Consider the following 27,927-nt stretch of genomic DNA (forward strand, 5'->3'; position numbering starts at 1 on the left):
CAGTTCAAAGAGCTCCATGTCTCCTTGATCAAGTCCCAAGGAGATCAGTTTTCATTGTCTCAAAGAAAAGTCACAGAGGTGTAGCCAGTGGTAATTACCTTCATGGAGACCGAGAGCCATAACAGTCTTCAGGAGAGACCCACACCCTCCAGCAATGGGAGGACATCAGTGGATGGCGATAAGTTAATCAAAGCTGTTAGAGACGAAAACATCAACCTGGTACAGCAGTTGCTGGAAGGAGGGGCTGATGTCAACTTCCAGGATGAGTGGGGCTGGTCACCTCTGCATAACGCGGTGCAAAGTGACCGGGAGGACATGGTGGATCTTCTGCTTTGCTATGGTGCTGACCCGTGTCTGAAGAAGAAGAATGAGGCCACTCCCTTCATCATTGCTGGGATTGTGGGAAATGTGAATTTGCTCAGACTTTTCCTTTCTAGAGGAGCAGATGTCAATGAGTGTGATGCTAATGGCTTCACAGCTTTCATGGAAGCTGCTGTGAATGGTAGGGTCGAAGCCTTAAAATTCCTGTATGAGAATGGTGCAAAGGTGAATTTGAGTCGAAGGACAAAGCAGGATCAAAAGAGGCTTAGAAAAGGAGGGACTACAGCTCTAATGGATGCTGCTGAAAATGGACATGTAGATATCTTGAAGATCCTCCTTGATGAGATGGGGGCAGATGTCAAAGCCTGTGACAATATGGGCAGAAATGCTTTGATCTATGCATTTAGGAGCTCTGATGATAGAAATCTGGAGGGCATCACTCGCCTTCTGCTGGACCATGGGGCTGATGTCAATGTGAGGGGAGAGGAAGGGAAGACACCCCTGATCCTGGCAGTGGAAAAGAAGCACTTGGGTTTGGTGCAGATGCTTCTAGAACAAGAAAATATAGAGATTGATGACACAGACAGGGAGGGCAAAACAGCGCTTCTGTTGGCCGTCCAATACAGCCTGAAGGACACTGCCCAACTGTTATGCGAGAAAGGAGCCAGCACGGACTGTGGGGATCTGGTGATGAAAGCAAGGCGCAACTATGACCCTTTCCTGGTAAAGCTGCTTCTCTCTTATGGAGCCAGAGAAGTTTGCCCCCCTCCTGCTGAAGACTGGAAGCCTCAGAGCTCTCGCTGGGGGAAGGCCTTGGAACATCTCTGCAGAATATACCGCCCTATGATCGGCAACCTCAAGATCTTTATTGATGAAGAATATAAAATTGCTGACACTTCTGAAGGGGGCATCTACCTTGGGTTCTATGAAGGGCAGGAAGTAGCTGTGAAGCGATTCTATGAAGGCAGCACCCGTGGACAACAGGAAGTCTCCTGTCTGCAGAGCAGCCGAGCAAACAGTGACTTGGTGACGTTCTATGGGAGTGAGAGCCACAAGGGCTGTCTGTATGTGTGTCTTGCCCTCTGCGAGCGGACACTGGAGGAACACCTGACCACGCACCGTGGGGAGGCTGTGGAAAATGAGGAAGATGAGTTTGCTCGAAACGTCCTCTTGTCTGTGTTTAAGGCTGTTGAAGAACTCCATCTGCGGTGTGGATACACCCACCAGGATCTGCACCCCCGGAACATCTTCATAGGTGAGTCCCCAGTCTTCTTGTAGAAATCATGGGGTCTTTATTTACAAAAAGAAAGGATTTTCATTATAGGTAGGAAAGGAGTAGAGGAAATGCACATTAATCAGTTTGAGGATTAATGTAACAGAGTCGTAATTACAGTGCTGGCTCTCCTGCTACCAGGTGTAACCCTTACCCCACAGGGAGGTTGCAGATACCGATGAAATACCAGGCCAATCTCTGTTTCGTTTGGCAAATATAAGTATGAAGGTTATGTCTTGGATGGGGTCAGCTCCAGAAATTTGAATTCCTAAAGCAGCCTGCAAGTCAGAGAATCCTGAAGGTGTGTTCCTTCAGCCAAGATGGTAGCCACTGTGAAATTTTTTTTTTTTTTAAGATTTTATGTATTTATTTGTCAGAGAGAGAGAGAGAGAGAGCACACAGTCAGGGGAAGCGGCAGGCAGAGGGAGAAGCAGGCTCCCCACCGAGCAAGGAGCCCGATGTGGGACTCAATCATGGGACCCTGGGATCATGACCTGAGCCGAAGGCAGACGCCTCGCCGACTGAGCCAGCCAGGCGCCCCTCCACTGTGAAATTTAATGGCAAAACCGAGGTCAAAATTGGGCGGCCAGGATAAGATGGAACGAGTGAAACAGACTGCAAGTGGGGAGAATGAGTCTGCACCCACGGGCCTCAGCCAAAAACAAAGTAAATGAAAGCAGCATTAAAGGAAAGAAGCAGAGCTGATGTAAAGTCCCGCAAGGCCGTGGGGTGCAGTAGAAGGGGTCTCAGCTTTAGCCACGTGGAGGGAGGCTTGCAGCCTCGTCCTGCCACTTTGTAGCTTTGCAGCCTCGAACAAGTCACCTGGTTCTGTGAGCCTTAGTTTCCTCGTTTAAGGTAAGTAGTACCTCCTTCATAAGCTTGTTCGGAGGTCTAAGTGCAGTGCGTTGGACCGGTTACCTGGATATTGTAGGTGCTCAACAAAGGCCGGGTACTTGTCCGGAGGGCTGAGCAGAAACTGATGCCTACCCCACAGACCGCACTGAGACTCAAGGTAGGTGTAAGGGAACAAGACAGAAAGAGGGTCCAGGTATTGAAAGGCAGAGAACAGTATTTAAGGTCCTAGACAAGACCTGAAAGAAGTAGGTAGACATCAGAATACACTGGAATCGGCTTTTAGTTTGAGGACAGGTGCTGGTGGCACTCCTTCCTGGTTTTAAGCAACTTTGTTGGGGAGACTGACAAAGGCCAGAAATACGTACAGCTCTACAGAGCGGGGCAGAGTCCTCGACATGCAGCCGAGGGCGGCGTCCTCCCAGTTCTAACGCTGATCTTGATGCAAAAGAGTCACGTCTCATGTGCTAAAGGAAAATTACTTGTCGCTATGTCTTTTCTGGCATTTCTGGCACCACCTCTCCTATTCTTAAGCTCGAACGATAGAGAATTGAGAATTGACTCTAATCGGCCTCCCGGTGGTGAACCTAACACATATTACAGACTATTCCTTGTATTAAATCCCTAAAATGATAGGAGAAGATTGTTAAATGAATTCCTAGCTGAGATCAAAATAACAAAAGAAGTTTTACAGAACAAAATCTTTGAGGAATCGTAAAGAGACTGAACACGATTAGAGAAGGACACAGGAGCCCAGGACAAATGCAGGATGCCACAGCTAAATATTACTCATGGAAGTGGGAACAGCGCAAAGAAACACCACTCAGGAGGCCTGGAAGCCAGCAGCAGGAGAGGACAGAAGACCAGCTAGCAGGCAGATTGTTGCCTCCGTAGAAACTAGGAAGATCACACCCTGTGCATTCCGCACAGACCAAGCATCTGTCCCAGGCCCGTCTGTCTGCAGACAGGGCTACTCCTTGAGATGCTGGGTGGTTGATGATCTCAAGAGAAACAAAGAGCAGTCAAATCCACAAGATTTCTGCCAAAGCACCCTACTAAGTGCTTACCCCCAAGTTTCACTGACTAAAATGCAAAGCAGAAGTTCTGACAACTGCCTCCATCTCTCCCCCATGCTCGGTGGCATTAACAGAAGCAACTCAAAGGGCATCAGGGATTCTCAACTGCAAAGTAAGGCTTGCAGTCAAAAATCACTGAAGATATTTATGAGGTGCTGATACCATGAAAGAGATGCATGAAATAGAAGAACTTAGATGCAAAGTGTGTTAGTTTCCTATGGCTGCTGGAACAAATGATCACAAACTTGGTGGCTTACAATAGTAGAAATTTGTTCTCCCACAGTTCTGGAGGCGAGAAGTATGAAATCAGTTCCGCTGGCCCCAAATCACATGTCAGCAAGGCCAAATTGCCTCTGTAGGCTGGGGGTGGGGGGGGACTCTGTTCCTTGCCTCTTCCCCCTTCTGGTGGCCGCTACTATTCCTTGGCTTGTGCATCACTCAGTCTCTGCCTCTGTGGAAGCTTCTGTTGTCAGATGTCCCTCGCCTCCCTTGCATGGGGATATGTGTGATTGCATTTAGGGCTCACCTGCTAACCCAGGATAATCTCTCCTATTTCAAGATTCTCTCTCTCTCTCTTTTTTTTCTTTAGAGAGGGAGAGAGAGCGTGAGCAGGGAGGGGCAGAGGGAGGAGAGAGAGAAACTTAAGTAGGCTCCACGCTCGCCACAGAACCTGACACAGGCTCAGTGTCACGACCCTGAGATCATCGCCCGAGCCTAAATCAAGAGTCGGATGTCTAACTGACTAAGCCACCCAGGTGCCCACTGTTTCAAGATCCTTAATCACATCTGCAAAGTCCTTTTGTGTGCGTGACTATATAAAGTAATATTTATAGATTCGAGGGGTTAGGACATGGGTATTTGCTTAGTTTGCCATCTGGAGTAACCACAGTTCTTTAAAGTAAGTATAATTAATAAAACCAGAGAACAAAGATGGGCTGTTTCATCCAAGAAGCAAAGATAAGCATTGTGAAAAGAACCAAATAGAGAATGTGGAAGTTTAAAATATAATTGTTTAAAAGCTTAAAACTCAAGACTGGCTTGGAGATTAAATTAGCAAGCTAGAAGATTTGCCCAAGAAATTTTCCTAGGAAATAATAGAAAAGCATAAAGGGATGAATAGGGAAAAAGGTTTAGAAGTCAGGATTTAGATCCGGAAGTTCTAATAGGCATTCCAGAGGGAAGAAGAAAATGCGGTTGAAGCAATTTTGAAAAAAAAAAAAAAAAAGTGAGAATGTCCCAGAGCTAAAGATAGATATAGTTCTCTTATTGAAAAACTCACCAAGAGCTGAGGGTAAGTAAGGAAAAAAACCCTATTGAGTCATATCTTAAAGGAATATCAAAACATCAAGGGAAAAAGAGAACACCTCAAAAGCTCCCAAAAGAAAACAAATTAGCTACATAGAAACCAGAATCAGATTGGTAAGAGACTTCTCTCCTCAGCATTCTGAATACAAAAAGGAGCTGAGGAGAAAGAACCTAACAGCTGAATCTTAGTATTCCCCGAGAATTCATAGGTCGAAACCCTGATCTCAGTGCGATGGCATTTGGAGATGGGACCTTTGGGAGGTGATCAGATCGTGAGTGTGGAGCCCTCGTGAATGACATTAGTGCCTTTTTTTCATAATCAGAAACACATTTTTTATTTTCCCCAGCTTCATTAAGATAAAATTGATGTGTAACATTGTATAAATTTAAGGTATCCGATGTGATGATGTAATATACACATGTATTGCAAGATGATTACCACAGTTCCGTTGGCTACCACATTACCACATATAGTTACCGTCGTGTGTGTGGTGAGAACTTTTAAGATCTACTCTCTTCTCAACTTCAAGTATACAATACAGTGTTGGTAATTATAGTCACCGTCACCACGCTGTACATGACATCCCCAGGACTTATTCATCTGCAAGTTTGTACCCTTTGGCTGCCTTTAGCCATTTCCCCCAGCCCTACCACTGGCACCCCCTAACCTACTCTCTGCTTCTATGAGTTCAGGGTGTTTTTAGGCTCCACATATAAGTGAGATCACATAGCATCTGTCTTTCTCTGACTTATTAAACTCAGCATAACGCCGTCAGGGTTCATCCGTATTGTCATAAATGGCAGGATTTCCTTCTTTTTTATGGCTGCACAATATTCCTTGAATATATCCCACCATTTATTTATACAGTGGACACAGTGTGTTTCCATGTCTTGGCTAATATAAATAATGCTGCAATGAACCGGCAGTGCACAAAGCTCTTCGAGGTAGTGATGGCTTTTCCTTCAGATACACTCCTGTTTTATCTATTTTTAATTTTTTGAGAAACCTTCGTGCTGTTTTCCACTGTAGCTACACCGATTTACATTCCCACCAGCAATACACAGGGTTCCCTTTTCTCCACATCCTCACCAATTCTTGTTATCTCCTGTCTTTTTGACAATTATTCTAACAGATGTGTGAGATGATACCACATTATAGTTTTGATTTGCATTTCCCAGATAATTGCTGATATTAAGCACTTTTTCATGTACCTGTTGGCTCTTTTAATGTCTTTGGAAAAACGTCTCTTCATTTGCCCATTTTTTAATGAGAGTATTTGATCTTTACTATTGAGTTGAATGAATTTCATACACATAAATATATATATATTTACTCCATATCAGATACATGATTTGTAAATATTTTTTCCATTCTATACACTGCCTCTTCATTTTGTCGATGGTTTCTTTTGCTGTGCAAAAGCTTTTAGTTTGATGTAGTCTCACTTGTTTGTTTGTTTTTTTTTGCTTTTGTTTTGTTTGTGCTTTTGTTGTCATATTTAAAATATCATTGCCAAGACCAATATCAAGGTGCTTTTTCCCTGTGTTTTCTTCTAGGAGTTTTATGGTTTCAGGTTTTACATTTAAGTCTTGAATCCATTTCAAATTAGTTTTTGTGAGTGGCATAAGATAGGGGTCTACTTTCATTTCTTTTTTTTTTTTTTTTAAAGATTTTATTTATTTATTTGACAGAGATAGAGACAGCCAGTGAGAGAGGGAACACAAGCAGAGGGAGTGGGAGAGGAAGAAGCAGGCTCATAGCGGAGGAGCCTGATGTGGGGCACGATCCCATAACGCCGGGATCATGCCCTGAGCCGAAGGCAGACGCTCAACTGCTGTGCCACCCAGGCGCCCCTACTTTCATTTCTTTTGCATGTAACTATCTAGTTTTTCCAACATCATTTTTTGAAGAGATTATCTTTTCCCCATTGAGCATTCTTGGCTTCCTTGTCAAATATTAGTTGACTGCCTATGTGTGGGTTTATTTTTAGGCTCTTGATTCTGTTTCAGTCATCTGTGGTCTGGTTTTATACCAGTACTGTACGATTTTGATTACTGGGTCTTTGTAATATAGTTTAAAATCAGGAAGTGTGATACCCCAAGCTTCGTTCTTTCTCAAAATTGCTTTGGATGGATTAGTGCCCTTATTGAAAGAGCTGTCTAGTTGTCTTTTTACCGTATGAGAATACAGCAAAGAAGATGGCTATCTATACACCAGTGTGAGGGCCCTCACCACGAACTCAATGCTGCTGACACCCTGAGCTCAGATTTCCACTGTTCAGAGCCGTGAGAAATAAGTTTCTGTTGTTTAAGCCACACCCATCTACTGTAATTTGTTAAAGCATCCAGAATGGACTGGACAACTGCCAAATTATTATTGTTCACACATGATTCAAAATAAATACATATTTTTGATTGAAGTATTAATACACAGTATTATATTAGTCTCAGGTGTACAATACAGTGATTCAATTCTATACATTATTCAGTGCTCATCATGAAAAGTGTATTTTAATCCCCTTTATTTCACCCATCCTCCCACCCACCTCCCCTCTGGAAACCACCCGTTTGTTCTCTGTATTTAAGAGTCTGTTTTTTTATTTGTCCTTCCTCCCTGACTTTGTTTATTGCTTAAATTCCACATGAGTGAAATCATGTGGTGTTTGGCTTTCTCTAACTGACTTACTTCCCTTAGCATTATACTCTCTAGGACCATCCCTATTGTCACAAATGGCAAGATCTAATTTTTTTTTTGGTGGCTGAGTAATATTCTGTTATATATATATCTATATATATCCACTCATCTGGTGATGGACACTTGAGATGCTTCCATATCTTGGTTATTGTAAATAGTGCTGCAGTGTTCCACAGCACATAAAGGTGCATATAACTTTCAAATTAGTGGTTTTGTTTTCTTTGGGTAAATACCCAGTGGTGGAATTACTGGATCATATGGTAGTTCTATTTCTAACTTTCTGGGGAACCTCCACACTGTTTTCCACAGTGGCTGCTCCAATTGACATTCCCACCAAGAGTGTGCATAAGGGTTCCTTTCTCTCCACATTATTGCCAACACTTATTATTTCTTGTCTTTTTGATTCTAGCCATTCTGACAAGTGTAAGGTGATATCTCTTCATGGTTTTGATTTGCATTTCCCTGATGATGAGTGATGTTGAGAAAATTTTCACGTGTCTGTTGGCCATTTATATGTCTTCTTTGGAAAAAATGTCTGTTCAGGACCGCTGCCCATTTTTAATTGAATTATTTGGGTTTTTTGGTGTTGAGTTGCATATGTTCTTTATACATTTTTGATATTTACCTGTTATCAGATATATCATTTGCAAATATCTTCTCCCATTCAGTAGGTTGCCTTGTCGTTTTGCTGATAGTTTCCTTTGCTGTGCAGAAGCTCTTTATTTTGGTGTAGTCCCAATGGTTTAGTTTTGTTTTTGTTTTCCTTGCCTGAGGAGATGTATCTGGAAAAATGTTCCTATGGCCAATGTCAAAGAAATTACTGCCTGTTTTTTTTTTTTTTTTCCCTAGGGGTTTCATGGTTTCAGGTCTCATTTAGGTCTTTAATCCATTCTGACTTTATTTTTGTGTATGGTGTAAGAACATGGTCCATTTTCATTCTTTTGCATGTAGCTGTCCAGTTTTTCTAAGCACCATTTGTTGAAATACATTATTTAAACATTTAAGGATTCAGGAAGACTGTCTACCCACAGACCATATATGAAAGAACTGCTAAAAGATCTGCATGAGGAAGGAGAGAAAGAGCCTGGAAGAAAACAGTGATTTATAAGCAGCAAAGAATAGACAAAAAAATTTAATTAAGTAACCTAAATATGTGTTATCTTTAAGAATTTTTAATGAGGGGTGCCTGGGTGGCTCAGTCGTTAGACGTCTGCCTTCGGCTCAGGGCGTGATCCCAGAGTCCTGGGATCGAGCCCCACATCAGGCTCCTCCGCTGTGAGCCTGCTTCTTCCTCTCCCACTCCCCCTGCTGTGTTCCTTCTCTCGCTGGCTGTCTCTCTCTGTGAAATAAATAAATACGATCTTTAAAAAAATTATTAAAAGAATTTTTAATGAAAAATTATGTTTCTCATTAAAAATTTTAATTAAAAATATCATCTTAGATGATATCGCTCTGGTGGTAGTGAGGATGAAGAGGTCCTTGATTCACTGACAGTGGGGTGGAGTGCCCGAATTTTATCCTAACTCTGCCTATCAACTTTTAGCAGTCTGCGATTCCGTAAGTGCAGAAACTGAGTGTAAGGGTTTAAAATTTTGATCGCACCTTAATGGTGTCGATTGAATCTAAAAATAAAAGTAAAGCCTGGGGCTCGTTAAAAAAAATCAAGTGTCAGAAGAGTTGTGAAGAGTTCCATTAGGCATTTGCAAATTTAAGTAGCAGAGAACTCACAGTGGCTTACACAGTGAAGGGGATTTATTAGTTTGAATAGCTAAACACAGTCTCTGGTTTACAATCTGCACCCTCTGCCCCTTCAGCCGCATGGCAGGCTACTTTCCAACTTCATCCCTCCTCTCCCGGCGCTTGGGCCTCCTTTCTGTCAGAGTGGAATTCCTCAGGTTCCTTTCTGCCTTGGGAATTCCTATCTGGAATTCTCTCTTCCCTGTACCATTCACCCACACGAATTCTACTGATCTCTGTCTAAGGTCCATCCTTAAGGAAGACTTCTCTCCCACACACAGCCGTGTGGCTCTTGTTAGACACTTCCAGAGCATCCTGCACTTCTGGCTAGCATTTTTAAAGTTGCAATTAGAGGCGCCTGGGTGGCTCCGCCGGTTACGCGTCTGCCTCCGGCTCAGGTCATGATCTCAGGGTCCTGGGATGGAGCCCCACGTGGGGCTCTATGCTCTGTGCAGAGTCTGCTTGTCTCTCTCTGCCCCGCTCCCTACTAGATCTCTCTCTTTCTGAAATAAATAAATAAATCTTTAAAAAAAAAATAAAGTTGCAATTAATTTTACATTCCCTCAGTATCTATCTCCTTCCTCAGAGACTCAAAACTCCACGGGGCCTGTGCTGTGTTCTCCTCCCTCACTGTCATTTTCCCCCTCACTAGACCTTTGTTGAATAATTTAATGGGTTCGTTTTTGTTAGACTGTGGGTTTCCGCCCAACTTTGATATCTAAGTCTAATTGGCCATAAGTTCTGCTGACCGTCCTACTGTCCGGAGTTACCCTTGTTTGCTTTCTTAGACTCTTTCAAGCCAGAAGCTGAAGCCGCTTCTTCAAGGACAGATCACTGACTTGCTCTCCTTTTATCTTGTTTCTGACCTCGCCCATCCATGCATCCTGGCTTCCTTAAGGGAGAGTGGTTCTGCGGAGGGCAAGGAGGCAGTGACTCATTTCAGGCACACGGTTAATCCGTGGTAACTGTTCACAGCGTCGTGGGGGCTGTGGTTGGTGGGCTTGATGGAGTGCGGTGCCGTGGCGAGCTGCTCTTGAATTTGGAGTCTCTTTGGTTCGTTGTTGTTGAGCCTGAGGAAGACAGCGTGTCTCCTGCCAGCAGTTCCTTTATAAATCTGTGCTCATTGCCACCAAGAATTGCCTGAATGGGGAACTGGTTAAATTTATCCTCATCCTTCCCCGCCCCCAGACCTCGAAAAAATGAAATTAAATCCTGCCCTCATAGTTCAGGTGACACACGTGGCTGTTTTGAGGAGTAAACAGCCACACAGATACAGGCTTTCTTACTGCCTCCTCGGAGATGGTAGCACACTGTGGTACGTGGTTAGTTAATTACAACATGAAGAGAGACGATATTCACTGCATCTCTACAAATTATCCTTTAGATTCCAAGAATGCTGTTTGCCTGGCAGATTTTAACGAAAGCATCAAGTGGGCTGGAGAGCCGCAGGAAATCAGGAGTGATCTACAGGTAATTTCTACCATTGTTTTTCTTTTCCATCTTTCGGCTTCCTTGTTTGTCTCGTTCATTCCCTTATTTCCTTTGGCCAATTAGACATCATTTCTATTTTAACTCTTCTAACTAACTTTCAAGGCATATCTCTCGGGGCTCACTTTCTTCACCCCCTTGCAGACGAGGGCATTTCTCTGGGCTGCCGGGGCTCCTTTCTGCATCTCTTTGGCTCTCTCTCTCTTCTGCCACCTGCTAGATAGTAAATGAATTGAGCATGCCACACCTCTTCTAAAATTACCCCCAGGAGGTAGGTCCGAATGACCTCCAAAATTCCTGCAGGAGGTATTTCCTGCCTGAAGACAAAGCAAATGGGATTTCTTTTCCCATTCTGTTCAAACTTGTATGTTAAACTCCGAGGAGCACCAGATATGAAGGCCCTCTGGAACCCATGGGAGGGATGGGATTGCTCCCCAGCTTGGAAGAGACTGCTCTTGGCCGCAAAGGTGAAGAACTTGAAATAGCCGTTTCTCCTGGGAGGAGACAACAGAAACAAAGCCTGACCCCTGCAGACCAAAGCTCCCAGATTGACTCTGACCCTGTCAGGGCAGCTTCGTCCTGGGGGGGGGGGCGGTTCACCAGGGTGCAGAACGTTCAACCCCAGGGCAAGAGCTCTCCATCCACGTCTGGCCTTTGCTGCTAAAATGCTCTAGATTTTAGCTGCTTCCGTGACTGGTGCCTTGCCTGCTGTAGGAAGTGCCTATGCTGGCCTCCTTCTTGGCTTTTCTTCCCTGTCATAGCCTAACTCCTGGGGCTGTTGCCATGTCCCACTGGACCTGGATTGGCTCCTTTATCTGCCATCTGACATAGTCCCAACCCAAAGTCCCAGTTTCCAGCCAGAATCCTGGCATTTCCCTTGTTGAAAACAGTTTTCCTCTCCTCTGTTTATCAACATTTGATCCATACTTTAAGGTCTAGGTCAAATTCCTCTTCCTCGGGGTTCCTGGGTGGCTTAGCCATTAAGCATCTGCCTTCAGCTCAGGTCACAATCCCAGGGTCCTGGGATCAAGTCCTGCATCGGGCTCCCCGCTCGCAGGAAGCCTGCTTCTCCCTCTCCCACTCCCCTTGCTTGTGTTCCCTCTCTCGCTGTCTCTCTCTGTCAAATAAATAAATAAAATCTTAAAAAGAAAAAAGAAATTTACATTAAAAAAAAATTCCTCTTCTTCTAAGCAGTTTGCCCTGACAACTCTGGCCTAGGATTATCTTTTGCTCCTTATAAACCTAAATTGTGGGGACCCTACAGTGTCTTGAGGGGTTCTCCATGCAGAACCTGTGCCTTCTCTTCCTAACAAGCCTGTGGATACCTCGAGATTTCTCCCACTTTCCATTTGGTCGTGACCTGCACCACACCTCCATACAGAGTGATAATTCATAGATGCCTTTGGCTTGATTTGTGGCTTCCCTGCAGGCCCTTGGACGGCTGGTCCTCTATGTGGTAAGGAAGGGAGCGTTCCCTTTTGAGACACTGAAGACAAAAAGTAATGAAGAGGTGATTGAACTTTCTCCAGATGAGGAAACTCGGGACCTCATTCGTGAGCTGTTTAACCCTGGAGACAACGTGCAGGGGCACCTGAGTGGCCTGCTGGGTCATCCCTTCTTTTGGAGTTGGGAGAAGTAAGTAAAACTTGATTGCATATTCCAGGCCTCCAGAAGGGAGACATGATATATACATCATGACTAATATACACTATACACTAGTATACACTAATATATATATATATATATATATATATATATATATACACACACACACACACACACAGTGTATCCAAATGATAAATATAAATATAGATTGATTTATTTAAAAAGATTTTATTTATTTATTTATTTATTTATTATTTAGAGAATCTTAAGTAGATGCGGTGCTGAGACCAGAGCCCAACATGGGGCTCTGTTTCAGGACCCTGAAACCATGACCTAAGCCAAAATCAAGAGCCAGATGCTTTAACCAACTAAGCCACCAAGGTGCCTCTATCTATCTATCTATCTATCTATCTATCTATCTATCTATCTATCTATCTATCATTTATTTATTTTTACAAGGAAATGGCTCATGCAGTATTAAGGCTGAGAATTCTCACGATCTGCCCCTGCAAGCTGGAGACCCAGGAAAGCCCACAGTGTAATTCTGCCCAAATCCAAAGGTCTGAGAGCCAGGAGCACTGATGATGTGGATTCCAGTAGGGGTCTGAAGGCCTGAGAGCTGGGAGGCCTGAGGGCAAGAGAGGGTTGATGGCCCAGCTGAAAAAATCAGACAAGAAGGGGTGAATTCCATCTTTTGTTCTAAAGGGGCCATCAGTGGGTTAGATGAGGCCCGTTCCCACTGGGGATGGTGATCTGCCTTTCTGCGTTCACCAGTTCAAATGTGAATCTTGTCTGGAAACACCTCACAGATACACCTAGAATAGTATTTAATCTGGGCCCCTTGTGGCCAAATTAACACATAATGTTAACCATAGCGGTAGGGTGGGGTAGGAAGGAGTCAGGCTGGGCACCAACAGACCCGGGCTCTCCTCTCAGCTTGGCATTTCCTGGCTGTGTGTCTTTGGAGCAGTGACTTAACCTCTCTGGATTCTGGTTTTGTTTTCTGAAGAGCAGAAAAAGAGAGAGAGGAAAAGATGCCTGTCTGCCTCTCCCATCACGCAGAATTTCTAGAGACGTGGTTTTACTACTTTTATCAAAAAACAAAATGTAACTTTGTTTTCTTTTTGAAAAAGAGAGGGCAGAATGGTATGACCATGATAATTCTGTCATCCTCAGCCGCTATAGGACCCTTAGGGATGTGGGAAATGAATCTGACATTAAAAGGCAATTGGAAGAAAGCAAGATTGTCCAACTTCTGCAACCTGAAAAATCTGAATGTTCCAAAAGTTTTGCCCGGTGGACTTCCAAGGTATGAACAGTTCCTATGGTCTGGAAATTATTCTAGGAATAAGGATTTGTGTAATGTGTTACGTTAGTTTTTCTAACTTTTTTTTTTATATTGCTGGCCTGGCTCAACCAGGGAGGGGAAGAGGTGATTTTCCTGCCTTCCTCCCCATCCCAGTCCCCCTCTGCCCTGTTGGGTCCCTGCTCCATCTTTCAGAGGCCAGGCGCTCCTGACAGACAGACTCTGATCTAGACTCCTTTTAAGGATGGCCTCGTCCCAGCCCAGGAGCTTTCTCCTTTCTTAAGGCTCTTTCCCTCCACCCTTGGTTCTAAGAGAGGCCTGGCTGACAATCCTATTTCTGTTGTGACAAGAGCAGCTGATTAAATGAGTTTAACCCCTACGAGCTGCTCCACCATGAGGCTTCTCGGTCCAGGGAGAGATCGGCTACCTCTGCTGTCTGGACAGCCCCGGTCTGAGAAGCCGTGCACACATCTACACTCTGCCTGACGAGACACACCATGAAGAAAAAGTGATCTTTCAAATTCCTCCTCTTCAGGAAAGGGTCCATCCAACATGAACTGAATATAGTAAAGCATAAAAAATCAGTCATCATCTTGATCTAGTCAGTGCTATCAGAACTTTCATTTTTTTTTTAAAGGTTTATTTTCAGAGAGAGAGAGTATGTGTGTGTAAGAGTGGGGAGGGGGAGGGGCAGAGGGAAATGGAGAGAGAGAGAGAATCTTAAGCAGACTCTGTGCTGAGCGTGGAGCCTGGGGCAGGGCTTCCTCTCTGAGATCATGACCTGAGCCGAAACCAAGAGTTGGATGCTTAACCAGCTGTGTCACCCAGGCGCCCCCCACGAACGTTCATTATTATTACTTAGCGGACGTCTGTCAAGTACCAGTTACCTGCTGGACCCACGCAGGGCCATGGGCATGTGAAGCAGGGTACAGCATGGGCCATGGGAGGCCGAGAGGCCCACAGAAACTTTGCCTGTGTGATGCATGCTGGGCAGCCCAGAGACTGTGCAAAGCACTATGGGAGAATCCATAATCAGCCCTTTGACCAACAGCAGCCTTATCTTATGCCTGATCTAGGACTACTTCTCCCACACCTCTTTGTTTCTGGGTCTCATTTTGCTTTCCTTCCCTCGCTTACCTCATTTTGCTTTCCTTCCCTCGCTTACCTCACACTCATAATTGCTGCCTTGGCGTCCATCTTTCCTGCTACCCTGTAAATTCCACCCAGGCAGAGATTGTCCATTGTCTTGTCCATTGCTGAATTCCCGGCATGGAGTGGGTGCACCATGACTCTGCTAATGAGGGTGCACCATGACTCTGCTAATGAATGTCTATAAAACTTCAACTAAGGGGCCTCTGGGTGATTCAGTCCATTAAATGTCTGCCTCCAGCTCGGGTCATGATCTCAGGGTCCTGGGATCGAGCCCTGTGTCGGGCTCCCTGCTCAGTGGGGAGCCTGCTTCTCCCTCTCCCTCAGCCCCTTCCCCCTGCCCGTGCTCTCCCTGTCCTGCTTTCTCTTTCTCAAGTAAATAAAATTTAAAAACAACAACGACAACAACAAACTTCAGCTGAAACTTACACTTGTAGAAACAGAGAAGTTTGAAACCAAATAGATGACAGTAATAGCGGACAATTCTGTAGCTGACTATACGGCAGTTATAGTTCCCAGGACTTTATGAGAGTTTCCACAGTTAATCCTTATAACAGCCTCTAAGCTCATTACCTCCATGTCACAGGTGGGCCCGCGGAGGCACAGACAAACCCTTTTTTCCAGCGGTCCAGAGCCAGCCCTGGGACCTGCAGCTGGGCAGTCTGGCTGCCGAGGCCGTGCGCTAAAGCCGCTCGCTGCAGGAAGCTGCCGTGCCATCGAGTCCCGCAGCTCGTTTCCTGGCACAGCACTGAGACTCAGGCGTGCGGCCTGAAAGAGCCAGGACCGGAGAGGCAGAGATCGGCAGAACCAAGAGGGAACACGTATTCTTTCGTTTCCCAATTCATCAGTTCTTTCCCCTAAACTTCACTGACTTATATTGAATTTTGACTCACTTCAAGTCTTATCTTTTAGTTCCCATGTGAGACTTTGATTTTCTGTGGCTTTTTGTGACTTGCCCAATGTCACTGTCAGACGTTCAGTCTTGCGGCCGCATGGAGGAGCTAAGTTTTCCAGTGTATGCTGCTGCCTTCTCTCCACAGGCTGCCCCGTCCTGCCACACAGACACGCTTTCTAAATAGGACAGCCATCGACAAGGGTGCACGCACGAAGAGAGAGGCATTGACTGGAGAGAAGCTTCTCTGGGACACTTAGAGGCAAGGAGAAACATGAACCCTTTGGAAATAGAATTCAAAACAACACTGAACAAAAACAACCACACTTCACTTTGGCAATGGCTGCTAGGTCTGATGTTAGTCTGAACGAATCCTCTTCAAGGGGGACATGTAATCAATTACCAGCTTGGACGGGTGGCCACAAGGATAAAAATACTGCATAGTAGGATGAGCAAGTTTCCTAGGATAGTAGCCAAAGAATTCCTAAACCATGTTTAAATATGTTTAATTACTCATGAAAAGTTTGCTTGGAAAATAGAGACTGGAATGCAGAGTTACTTAGGATCCCACATCCAGACACAACTACAGTTAGCATTTCGGTATACGGTATTTACCTCCGTTTGTTTCTTTGTATTAATTTGCTTTGTTAATTAGTGGTAATTTGGGCATATATTCAAATTTGTATTTTGCCTCTTTGTATTAACATCCCATGAGGATTTATTCTGTGGTGCTACCATATTTTTGCATAATGTTTTGTGTTTTAGATGGACAAGTATGTTATGGATGAAATGAATAACTTTTATAGAAATAGAAAGCATGTTTATACGGACAGTCTGAGTGACCTGCTAAAGTTCATCCGGAATCTGGGAGAACATATTAATGAAGAAAAAAATAAAGAGTGAGTATTATTTGTTCCTTTAAGTCATATATGAAATGAGGATGATTAAAAAAATTCCGTTCTAAATTCGTATCTGCTATTTGTTAGAAAGAAGAAAATTTATTTTGATGAAATGGAAAGTAATTCCTTCCCTCTGTTTGGAAAAGAGCCAACACACGGGTCTTACAATGAATGATGGACGTGCCTGGCAGGCTGTCTTCTTCCTTCTTAGCTTTTGCTGAGCACTCTGGAACAGAAGGGTAGTGTCTGCGTCATGGGACGCAATGCAGGGGACTGGGCACCTGGGTAAGGTGAATGTAGCGCTGTAAACGTCTACTTTTAGGCTGTAAAAGGAGACCCATGTTAGTGAAATCAGCTTTTGCTGCCCAAAACGGTAGCTGCAAACTCACAAAAAACTTGCAGTTTTCAGGGCTCCTTTGGATTTTGGAACTGTAGGTAAGAGATTGTGGAACTGCACATCTCCATGTTATGGATGACAAAACCGGCATTCACAAAAATTAAGTTGCCAGTTAGCTGAAGCGTTGTTAGGAGATGAATCTTGTTCTGTCAGATTCCAAAGTCCTTACTTGCTCTGCTCTAGAACTTGACGGAGCAAAGAGGTCTCCAGGCCCAGATGCCATAAAGGGGGAAGATGACCTGGGAGCAGCCATGCTAATACAATTATGTTTCATTTCAGGATGAGGTTGAGAATTGGAGAACCTTTCCAGTATTTGCAGAGCACTTTTCCTGATCTGGTCATGTATGTCTATAAGAAACTACGGAACACAGAATACAGAAAGCATTTCCCCAAAAACTCACAATCCAGACAAGCATTGGCATGATGAAGGTCAGCCCTGAGTGGTGGCTGAGGCTTTTGAGTACAGGGACGGACTTTATTTAGCTGTGGGATCCTGGACACGTCATAACTCTCTGGGTCTCTTCACTAACCCGGTGCTTGTTAGGACGAGTTAGATAGCGGACGTGTCAGGTCCTGGCACAGTCCTCGGTATTCCCCACTTGTTTGTAACCAAAAAAGTATGTGCACAAACTACCCTCCTTGTCCTTCTTACAGGCGAAGATTAGTGGCAGGAGCTGGGGGAGGGGGCATCCTGCTAAGATTCCTCTTATCAGTTGCCCCAAAAGAGTGAGTGCCTAGACCTCTAATGCTTGAATATCCCGTTTGGTTCTCCCAAAGACCTTGCAAGCTACAGTTGGTTATCTCCATTTAAGAACTGGCAGACCTGGGACCCCTGGCGGGCTCAGTCGGTAGAGCAGGCGACTCTTGGTCTCAGGGTTGTGAGTTTGAGCCGCACGTTGGGTGTGGAGATTACTTAAAAATCTTAAAAAAAAAAAAAAAAGAGAAAGAAAGGAAGGAAGGGAGGGAGGGAGGAAGGAAGAAAGAAAGAAAGAGAGAGAGAACTGGCGGACTCGAGACTCAGAGAGTTTGAACTACTTGCCCAAGATCAGTTTTTACAGAGCATTATATAAATGTGTGTGGTGTTATTGTTATCCCTCACATGGGTCCTTCTTCTGAACTTAATTACTATCTCCCATTCCTTCTAGAACCACCTACACTGGTTTTCCATGACCTCATGGCAGTAGTTCTCAACTGAGGGCAGTTTTGCCCCTGAGGGGCCATTTGGCCGTGTGCAGGGATGCTCTTGGTTTCAAATCTGGGAGATAAGGGGGTATTATTGGCATCTGGTAGATGGAGGTCAGGAATGATACCAAACATTCTACGATGCACCGGATAGCCCCCCAACATGGAATTATCCAGCCTAAAATATCAGTGGTACCAAGTCTGAGAAACCCTGCCTTAAGGGATTGGGACACCTTTGAACTGACTTGGGGCCCAGGACTATGGATTATGTGGACCACCTCACAGATGAGTGACTTGGATTCGTTTTCTTGCTTTTGAATTTGTAGTGAAACAATTCCAGTGTCACCTCCCCAAGAAGTCCCCCAATACCTTTACTTTCCACACCCCAGTGCAAGTGCTCTGTCTGGCTCCCTAGCACCCGTAGCCACATCAGAGCATGCTCCTCTCCACCTTCTCATGCTTCTTTCCTGCTGCAATGTAAGATCTCAAGGGCAAATGAGTTATATATGTGTGTGTATATATATATATATATATATATAATGATATATAATTTATTTGTACCATTAATGACTAGCAAAAAGTTTGCCACATAAATATTTCTTGAAAAATGAACGAACCTTCTTCATACATGAATAATAATGCTATCTCACATTTTAGTGATGCTTTATCATTTTTAATTACACCTACATATTTTCTCTTTTTGTTTTCAAAACAATCCTGCGAGGTAGGTACTACTGTTCTCATTTTGCAGATGAGGTTAGAGACGTGTTGATTTGCTCTAATACACAGCTAGGAAGTACCACTGTCTTGATTTGAACATATTTTCTGGCATTAAGTCTGATATATTTTCCACTTATCCTCGTGGTGGTCATGGTGGAGCTTTGGAATGGGAGGATGGGAGGATCTGGGGAAAACAAAAAACGAAAAACACAGTATCTTAGGTTCTTTCTGAAGAGACGATAGCCTGAGCCAGGAGTCATTAAATGATGGCAAGAAGTGTTGGAATTTAAACTAAACAAAATTGACATTGATGTCTTCCACTCTCACCTGTGATTGGATGGATCATCCCTCCTTGCTCAAAAAAAAAAAAAAAAAGGAAGTACTAGAAAAAAGAAACTTAAGACTATTCTATAAGGTTTTAGGAGTAGGAAGATTGCTTTAGGTTTTAAAGTTAAGTTTTGATTTTCTGATTTGTAGTAAGTACCTGGATATGTCAATCAAAATGCCCACTTGTAAAGCATATTCAATAAAACTTGGAATCATCTTATTTTTTTTTGAATCATCTTATTAAGTTTGATTCTCTCAAAGTGATATTTTCACTCTAAAGAGTAGTGATAACTATAATAGAAAATGGTCAATGAGTAATGCCTGGGTAAGTTTTAAGAAAGGGCATCTTGCTCTTTAGCAATGGGAAAAGGAGCCTATTTTCAGCCCTCCAGTAATTCTGGAACAATAGGCAACTTGGGTGTCTTTGTAGAGAGGGAAGGAAGGAACTGAACATTTTCCCTCTGCTTTAATTCTCTGGAGGTTTCTGTGGACACTTTGCAAATATTTCTCATACAGTTGCCATTATCACAAACATTTAATTGAGTTTGTGGCTCATGTTAGGTACTGTGTTAGGTGAGGTGATTCTGTGCCTGGGCTTGTCAAGCAGAAGTGCCAGTTACATAGAGAAGAGGGGAGGTTGCCCACCTGGAATGCACTGGACAAGCAACATAGGAGAGGAAATTACAGTAAAGTAACAATCACCACTTCTTGAACACCTGCTGGTTTCCAGTGCCTCATGCTTTTATACATGACATCCAGCAACACCCAGGACGATGCTATGAGAGGCAATCATTCCCATTTTACAGAAGAGGCAACTACTGTGCAGAAGGGATTGACAAGTTGCCCCAAGTTCACATAAGTGGTAAGTGGAAGAGCCGGGATGCAAAACCCAGGTCTGCAGGTCCCCAGGGTGTGGTCTTGCTGGAGTGCCAAAGAAGGTGAGTGTGGGCAGGTTGGATGACCATTGTGAGTAGGGGTTATTGGGGCTTTCATCTGTTCCTCCCAGTGAAGCCTAGGCGGTCCAAGTTACCCATGACCTTCATAGCACCAAATCCAAAGGCGCTTCTCTGTTTTCGTCAGTCTACCAGTTGCCTCCTCTTCTGCTTTGTCACCTGCCCTTAGCACCACACTCACCTGCTTTTTCTCCCCATTGATTGCTCCTCCACAGGGTCCTTTGCCAGCTCCTTCTCTGCTCATCCTGTAAACATTGAGTGTCCCTGACTTAATCCTTGAACAACTCACTTTTTTCCCTTTCTCCTTAGATGACCTCTTCAAATACGATGACTGATACCATCATAAATTGGCAGCTGATATCCACGTTTGGCAATTCAGGTTCTGCCTAGGGATGTTACTACCATCATCTACCTACTTGCCCCCAAATTATTAGTCTTGTTTCTTTTTTTCCACCCCCCAGCATCCAATCAATTAAGTCCAGTTGGTTCTCCCTCCAAAATAAATCCCAAATCTGCTCACAACCTTTCATGTCCACTGCCTGGGTCAGAACACCGTGACTTTTCATTTGGACTGAAGCATGAGCCTTGTAACTGATTATTGGGCTTCCATACTTGTCCCCTAACAACCCTTCCTCTACAAAACGACCTTGGGGGGGGGGGAAAGGAAATCAGATCACTTCCCTGTTTAAAATCCTCCAGTGACTTTTCATTGCAGTTAGGATAAAACCCAAACTGTTGCCATCGCATACTGGGCCCTAAACTCTGTGCTCTTTCCTTTCACTCTCTTATCTTACAGGCTTACCTCCTCCCACCCTGGCTTTATCTCTGTTCCTCAAGAATGCTGGCACCATTGCCTCCTCAAAGGCCATGGCTTTTGTGGTCCCTTCTGCCTGGAGTTTTATCCTGCTGATCTTGGTGTGGTCATTCCTTTTCATCTGCTAGGCCTCAGCTGCTGTCCTTCTATGCAACTTATTTCTCCAAAGTTGTTCACAACTATCGTTATCTTGGAAGACATTGTAGCACTAATCACTATCTGAAATCATCAAGCATATTTGTTTACATTTAAAAAACAACTACTTCCACATGGTGAAGAAAATCAGGCAAATCTTATCAGGAACACCTGGCATCTGCCTAATTCCATGGTTTAACCAACACAACTGTGCATATTTCCCCTGAAATGTAGAGCTGGAGGTGTCTGGGCTTCCTCACCAAGGTGGGCAAGGTCGGGTTGATGGGGCATCTGATGAAGAGACACCAGGGAGCCCTGCTTGCTGGGGATGCCCGGGGCCCATCTGGTAGGCAGTCCACACAAATGCAGGGGGCGGGTACTGGTTCACCGCTTCAACGTTGGCACCTTGGAAAGATTTTCTTGGGCAGGGCTCTCTCTACGCTGAGGCCAGTCAAGTGCATCGGGTCAGTCCGGAGCTTCACAGGCCTGGAGTGCCCCCTGCAGGCCAGAACTGGCTGACAGTCCGCAGACTGCATAGGCATGAGGCCTGCGGATAGGAATAACCCCGCACGTGGATCAGAGGCGCGGTCACAGCAGGGGCCTATTAGGAGTACGAGGCATCTGCCTAATTCCAATAAGCTACTCAAACGTGCATTTCCCTGAAGGCAGAGCGGGAGGAGGCTTAACTGCCCTACCAGGATTCGATCTCGCGGGCTGGCCAGGGTAGCCTCCGATAAGAGACACCTGGGAGCATTGATGGCAGCTGAAGCTGGGACCCTATCAGGTAGCCAGTCCACACGGGGCCTGATTGTTGCCCATGTCAGCAGCCACGTCAGAGCAGTTTGGCGGGGCGAGGGCAGGGGTGGGCTTCCTCCCTCTGTAAGGCAGTGCAGGTGTTCGGGGATGAGCCGTGCTTCCAAAGGCCCGAGGGCCGCCGATGGGGTGTGTACGGCTCATGGTGGCAGGCGCCGTCAGGCTTGCCAGGGACCTGGAACAGGGCAAGCGTCAGAAGACGCTCGGTCGCAGCAGAGCCGCTGGAGGTCCAACACGTGGGCCTGATCTCAAGGCCTATCTGACAATGTGGAAGGTTCACGCTGATGGCAAAGCGCGAGGTTCTTCAACCGCCTTGTGAGGGCGGGGCCAGGCGAGCAAGAAAGCGCATCCTCCTTGGGGAGACACCTGGGAGTCCTGGTTCCCAGAGAAGCCCTGGACCCCATCGGAGAGCAAGTTCACATGGGGTCTGTCACCCATCGGCCGCTGCCGCCTCAGAGCAATTTCACCATGTTGGGGCCCTCGATGCCCGAGGCTGTGCAGGTGGTTATGGCCTGGCTGGCACCCGGGTCGGCCTGAGGCTGGCTAAGGGGTGCTTACTGCGCATGTGTGGGCGGGGCGGGGCAGGGTAGCCAAGTTGCTGAAGACTGCAAGCTTCTGGAGGGGCCGGGTCACTGGAGCGGGCGCTTGGGGTTCCAAAGCAACTGCCTGGTTACAAGCTTCACCTACCTAAGTGAGTCTATTCCCGCGAAAGGCGAAGCCAGCATCATCCGGATTGCCTTGCCCGGGCGGGATCCCATGGGCTGACTGCCTGTCCTAAATACGAGACACTGGGGAGCCCTGACTGCTGCAGAAGCCTGGGACCGCAGCACACAGTAAGTCCATGTGGGCGCGCATTTTAGCTGTGACCTCAGAGCGATGGGTGTGGGCTCCCCCCATCCCTGAGGATCTGCAGGTGGATGGGGATGGGCCCTAGCTGCACAGGCCTGGGGGGCCTCGGCTTCCTGACGATGGCTGGTGGGGTACAAAATACACAGGTGTGAGATGCGTTGCTCGGGCAACCTGGAGACCTGGCACAGGGCAAGTGTTGGGAGAGGCTGGGTGAGAAGGGCAGGTGATTGGAAGTACCAGGCATCTGCCTGATTCCAAGCCTCCACCTGCACGAATGGGCATGTTCCCGCCAGGACAGAGCCGGAGGGTCTGGACCGCTTGGCTGTCGGGGGCTGGGAAGGCTATCTGGTGCAGCCTTCGGTAAGAGACACCTGGGAGACTTGATTGCCGGAGAAGCCCGGGACTCCATCAGGCCTCCAGTCCCAGCGGTGACTGCCTCTTGCCAGTTTCAGCCTGCCGCCTCAGAAAGATTTGGGGCAGTGGGCTCCCTCCACCCTGAGGCCATTCAGCTGGTCGGGCTCTGGGCGGCAAGTCTGGCTGACAGTGCCCCTACCGAGCAGGTTAGGGCACCCGGGCATCTGGGGCAGGGCAATGTTGGGTGAGGCTGGGTCACTGTAGGGAGGCATTGGGGGTCCAAGACATTGGTCTAATGCCTACCTAAGGCCTACTTACCCAGTATTTCATATTCCACCTTAAAGCAGAGCTAGAGGTTTTCCAGCTGCCTTCACAGGGAGCAGCCAGGCAGGCAGGGAAAGGGTAGCCTCCGTTCAGAGACACTTGGGAGTCCTGGTTCCTAGAGAAGCCCAGGACCCCATTGGCTACGAATCCACAAGGGAACTATCAGCCCTTTGCAGCTCTTGGCTCAGTCTGATTTTCAGAAGCCTCCATGCCAGAGGCTGTGCAGGTGGCTGGGGCCTGGCCAGAGTTTCACAGGCTGGGATGGCTCGGTCGGCCCAAGGCTCTTTTGCAGGCTGCACGCTGTGCATGTGCGGGCCTCCCAGGTCTGGGTAGCCAGAAACCTGGCAGAAGGCAAGTGTCAGGAGTGGTGGGGTCACAGGAGTGGGCTCTTGTTCTTACAAGGCATCTGCCTAATTCCAAGCTGTTACCTACACAAACGGACATACTCATACTGGAGGCAGAGCTGAGGAATCTGGACCGTCTCGCCCAGGGTGTGCTCCGGGAAGGGCCACCTGCGGCCTTCACTGCGGCGAGAGCCCAGCACACCAGCAGAGAGCCGGTCGGTCCAGGTGTGGACTCTTTACAGCAGCCGCCTGTTTAAAGCTGCCGCTTCAGGATGCTTTCTGGGTGTGTGCTCTCTTTACCCTGGAGGCTATTCTAGGGATTGCCATTGGCGCGAGCGCCACAGGCCAGGAGACCCCGGCCCAACAAGCCTGGGGGACAGGGTGCATACTGTTCGTGCCAGGGGTATACATGTCAGCACAGCCAGGGACGTGCACCTGGGCAATGTTGGGGGATTCAGGTCTTGTGCATGGGCTCTTGGGGGTCCATGGCATCCACCTAATTTTAAGCCCTAATGTACGCAAATTCACATATTTCCCCTGAAGGTAAAGCTGGAATCATCTGGACAGCCTTGTCAGAAGGGGGGTGGCCTGTCCAGGGCATATCCTTCATTGAAACACCTGGGAGTCTTGATTATGGGTAAACCTGGGACCCCATCAGGCAGCCAGTCCAGACGGGGCCTGGCTCTTTCTTGTTTAAAGCTAATGCCTCAGATTTTCAGGGAGTGGTCACCCTCCACCCTGGAGGGTATGCTGGTGGTTGAGGACCAGCCAGAGACGCCCAGGCCTGCAGTCCCTTGGCCGCCCAAGGTTGGCTGATGGAGTGCCCTCTGTGCATACTTGTATCGAGCATTTAGGGGAGCCAGGGACTTGTTACAGGGAAAGTGTCAGGAGAAGGCTGATGCAAGAGATGACTGTTGGGGGTGTAAACATATGCATATTCGAAGCTCTAACCTACACAAATGTGCATAGACCCACGCAAGGCAAGGCTGCAGGAAACTGCACTGCCTGGCCAGTGTCCAATTTTTTTGGTAAATTTGAAGCTCTAGTTGTCCTTATCAAATGATTTATGAATTGGGCAGCATCCCATTGAGCAAGCAGAGGGGAGCTCCACTGAGCTAAACAAGAGAAAGGATTTTAAAGGCAGAGAGAAGGCATTAAAACAAGGGATTTATTAGCAAGGAATGCATTGTTTAAGCAAGGTTGCCTTCCTAAAGGGAGTGGAAGGGGTTTATTAGTAAATTTCTTGGTATTGACCAGGAAATTCCAGGTCGACTGATTAAAGGTTACATTTTCTGGGGTGGGGGTGGGTGTTGAAACTGCAATTAGGTTACATACTAGGTCTTGGTTTCTCGGTTTACTGACTTGATGCCTTAACCTAAGTGATGCCATTTTGAGCCTTTGGTTTTCTTTTTAATAATTCCCCCCCTTTTGATCAGCCCCAGCTTCACTGAGAGATGTGATCAGAATTTCAGGCGTTAGCGCCACTCTCGGTCACGGCTCTGTAGTTCTTGATGTTTCCGTTGTTCCTTTGTGTGGTATGCATAGGTCACGGCTTTTTTGCTTAAACTCTGTGATATTTACACGGTATGGCTTGAGGTTTACTTTCTTTACTCTGGCCACCCTCTCCGTGCCTTTTTTGACATATCAGGTTTAGGGTGATCATTTGCTTGGTGGGTAGGGGCTGTACACATGCATTTCAAGCTTTTGAGGGGTCCTGATGATTACTATAACCATGATAATGCGCAACGTTTGGAGTCCGTTTTGGAGCCATGGTATCCAAGACCCAAACCAATTAAAATTAAATGAGTCAAAGTAACCCCCCGCCCCCAGGGGGAAGGACTCACCTCTTGAAGCCAAGTGGCTTGTTTTGTGATCTGAGGTCACTGAGTTTTAATCTCTCCAGAAGTGTTCAGGCAGGCAGGCCTAGCCAGTGGTGCTGGCCACACACAGACACCTGCTTGCTCGTTAAAAGATAATCAAGATAATCCTGTTATCAAGAACAACTTTGGGGGTGCCTGGGTGGCACAGTCGTTTAGCGTCTGCCTTCTGCTCAGGGCGTGATCACAGTGTTGTGGGATCATTGAGCCCCACATCAGGCTCCTCCGCTATGAGCCTGCTTCTTCCTCTCCCACTCCCCCTGCTTGTGCTCCCTCTCTCACTGGCTGTCTCTATCTCTGTCAAATAAATAAAAAATCTTAAAAAAAAAAAAAAAAAGAACAACTTTGGCCAATCTAAAGATCTTTGTTGAGCAGCTTTATTTGCAGTTTCTGCAATAATTTTAAGAAGTAAGAAGATTTTTATTATAGCCTCATTTATATTTATCCCTAACCAGGGAGGTAGGAACCTGTCCAAAGGAATGAATCCTGTGAGGGCCTCCCACTAGGTCTTTTTAACTCAACAATGTAAATTCAGGGGAGTTAAATACCTTACTTTGCTTTTCTCCTAGCTTGAAATAAAAGGTTTTATTTAACTCCAGAGGTTACCCCCCTAGCATGGGCCTGGGAGATAAAGAGAAGGGTGTTATCTTTCCAGGCCAATGCCAGAGTAAAGGAAGCAAACAAAGCAAAAAAAAAAAAAAAAAAAAGGAGGAGAAGGGGTTTTATCTTCTTGGGTAGAAACTGTCTACCTCAATGTCAGCTACTCCTCTTCCTCCTTGATTTGGTTTGGAGGTCTCCAGTGTCTGTACAGGACCAGGCGCACATGGAGCCTTTCTTAGGCACGTGATGTGTACCCAAGGCTTAATAACTTCTAATTTTGCAGCAGTTTTGGTGGTCAGGAGCACTGGGTAAAGTTCCTTCCCATGGGGCTCAAGAGCTATTTTTCTCTGTTGAAGTTTATAAAATATCTAATCACCAGGCTCTAGACTGTGGCCAACAGGATCCATTGAATTGGAATCTGGCAAGGTTTCTTTAACCCGTGGATGATAGGCATGAACATAAGACATGAGAGACTTAAGTAGCTGGTCATACTAGCATGGGACAATTCTAAGAAGTTTGTAAGGTTTTGTTAAGGCTTGTATGATTTGCCCAGTGAAGTGGGTGCCTCAGTTACTGGAGATTAGAGGTACATATACCCTAAGTGGGAAACACGTTTTTTTTTAACAGTTCCCCCCACACACACACTTTGAAGGCATCAGCCTTGTGGCAGGGAAAGGCTTCAACCCATCTGGAAAAACATACCAACAATAGAACAATAACAAAAATATATTAGTAACTCGTACTAAGTGGCAGTTGAATGAAGTCTAGCTGTAGATGTTTGAAGGCGCCAGAGGGAGGAGGTCTGATGCCTCCTGGAGACAAAACTAGTTTTTCCAGGATTATGGACCTGACCAGTCAGACATTGTTTGTAGAATGTTTTTGCAATCTTATAGAAGTTTCCCCACTAATGTGTATTTATAATTTGAGTCATCTTAAGTGCACTGAAATGGGCGAAGGAATGTAAATACCAAACAATGGGGTTTGTTAGGGAGCTGGGAAGAACCAGGTGACTGTTGATTTTCCGTAGCCCATAGCCTTGGTTTTTCCTTATGCACCTTAATTTCTCTGATTCAGGGGCACACTGTTGCCATATTATAAGGACATTAGGCTGGCAAAAGTCTGGCAGTGGGGGCCATTTTTTTTTTTTCCTAGAAGCAGAATGGATTTTACATGTGCCACAATCTTTATAGATTCTGTTCTTTCTGTCTTTACATGAAAACCAGCTGATGACATATTAAAATTTCTTCTTAAAGATTTATTTTCCACAAAACTTTTACAGCTTTATTTTTTACATTCTGATTTTCTTCTCCTCCTCCCCTCCCCTCCTTCTCCCCTCCTCCTCCCCTCCTCCTCCCTCTCCCCCTTCTCCCCCTCGCTTCTCCCCCTCCTCCTCCTTCTTTCTTCTCCTTCCTTCTCCCTTTTCTTCTTCTTCCCTCTTCCTCCTTCTTCTTCCTCCTCCCCCTCCTCCTCTTCCTCCTCCCCCCTCTCCTCCATCTCCTCCTTCTCTTCTTTCTTCTTTTTTAAATGATAAGCCTCACCCTAGAACAACATTCCACTCTTTACCCATAACAAAAAATGCATTTCCATTTCTTACACCTTCTGTTACTGAAAACACATCCTGTTTTCCTGGCACATGGAGA

The 27,927-nt window shown here is 45.9% G+C and overlaps 1 protein-coding gene across 1 annotated transcript; it reads left to right on the forward strand.

Moving 5' to 3' along the window:
• Positions 1-6: 6 nt before the first annotated feature.
• On the forward strand, positions 7-19,444 carry RNASEL (ribonuclease L). The gene is given in 7 exon segments (XM_034666839.1): positions 7-1,576; positions 10,644-10,729; positions 12,177-12,382; positions 13,529-13,661; positions 16,465-16,598; positions 17,275-17,383; positions 17,385-19,444. Coding segments are annotated over 7 exon segments (2,193 nt in total). The 5' UTR covers positions 7-102; the 3' UTR covers positions 17,436-19,444.
• Positions 19,445-27,927: the final 8,483 nt, after the last annotated feature.

Source organism: Ailuropoda melanoleuca, chromosome 8 (assembly GCF_002007445.2).
Source record: "Ailuropoda melanoleuca isolate Jingjing chromosome 8, ASM200744v2, whole genome shotgun sequence".
Lineage (NCBI taxonomy): Eukaryota > Metazoa > Chordata > Mammalia > Carnivora > Ursidae > Ailuropoda > Ailuropoda melanoleuca.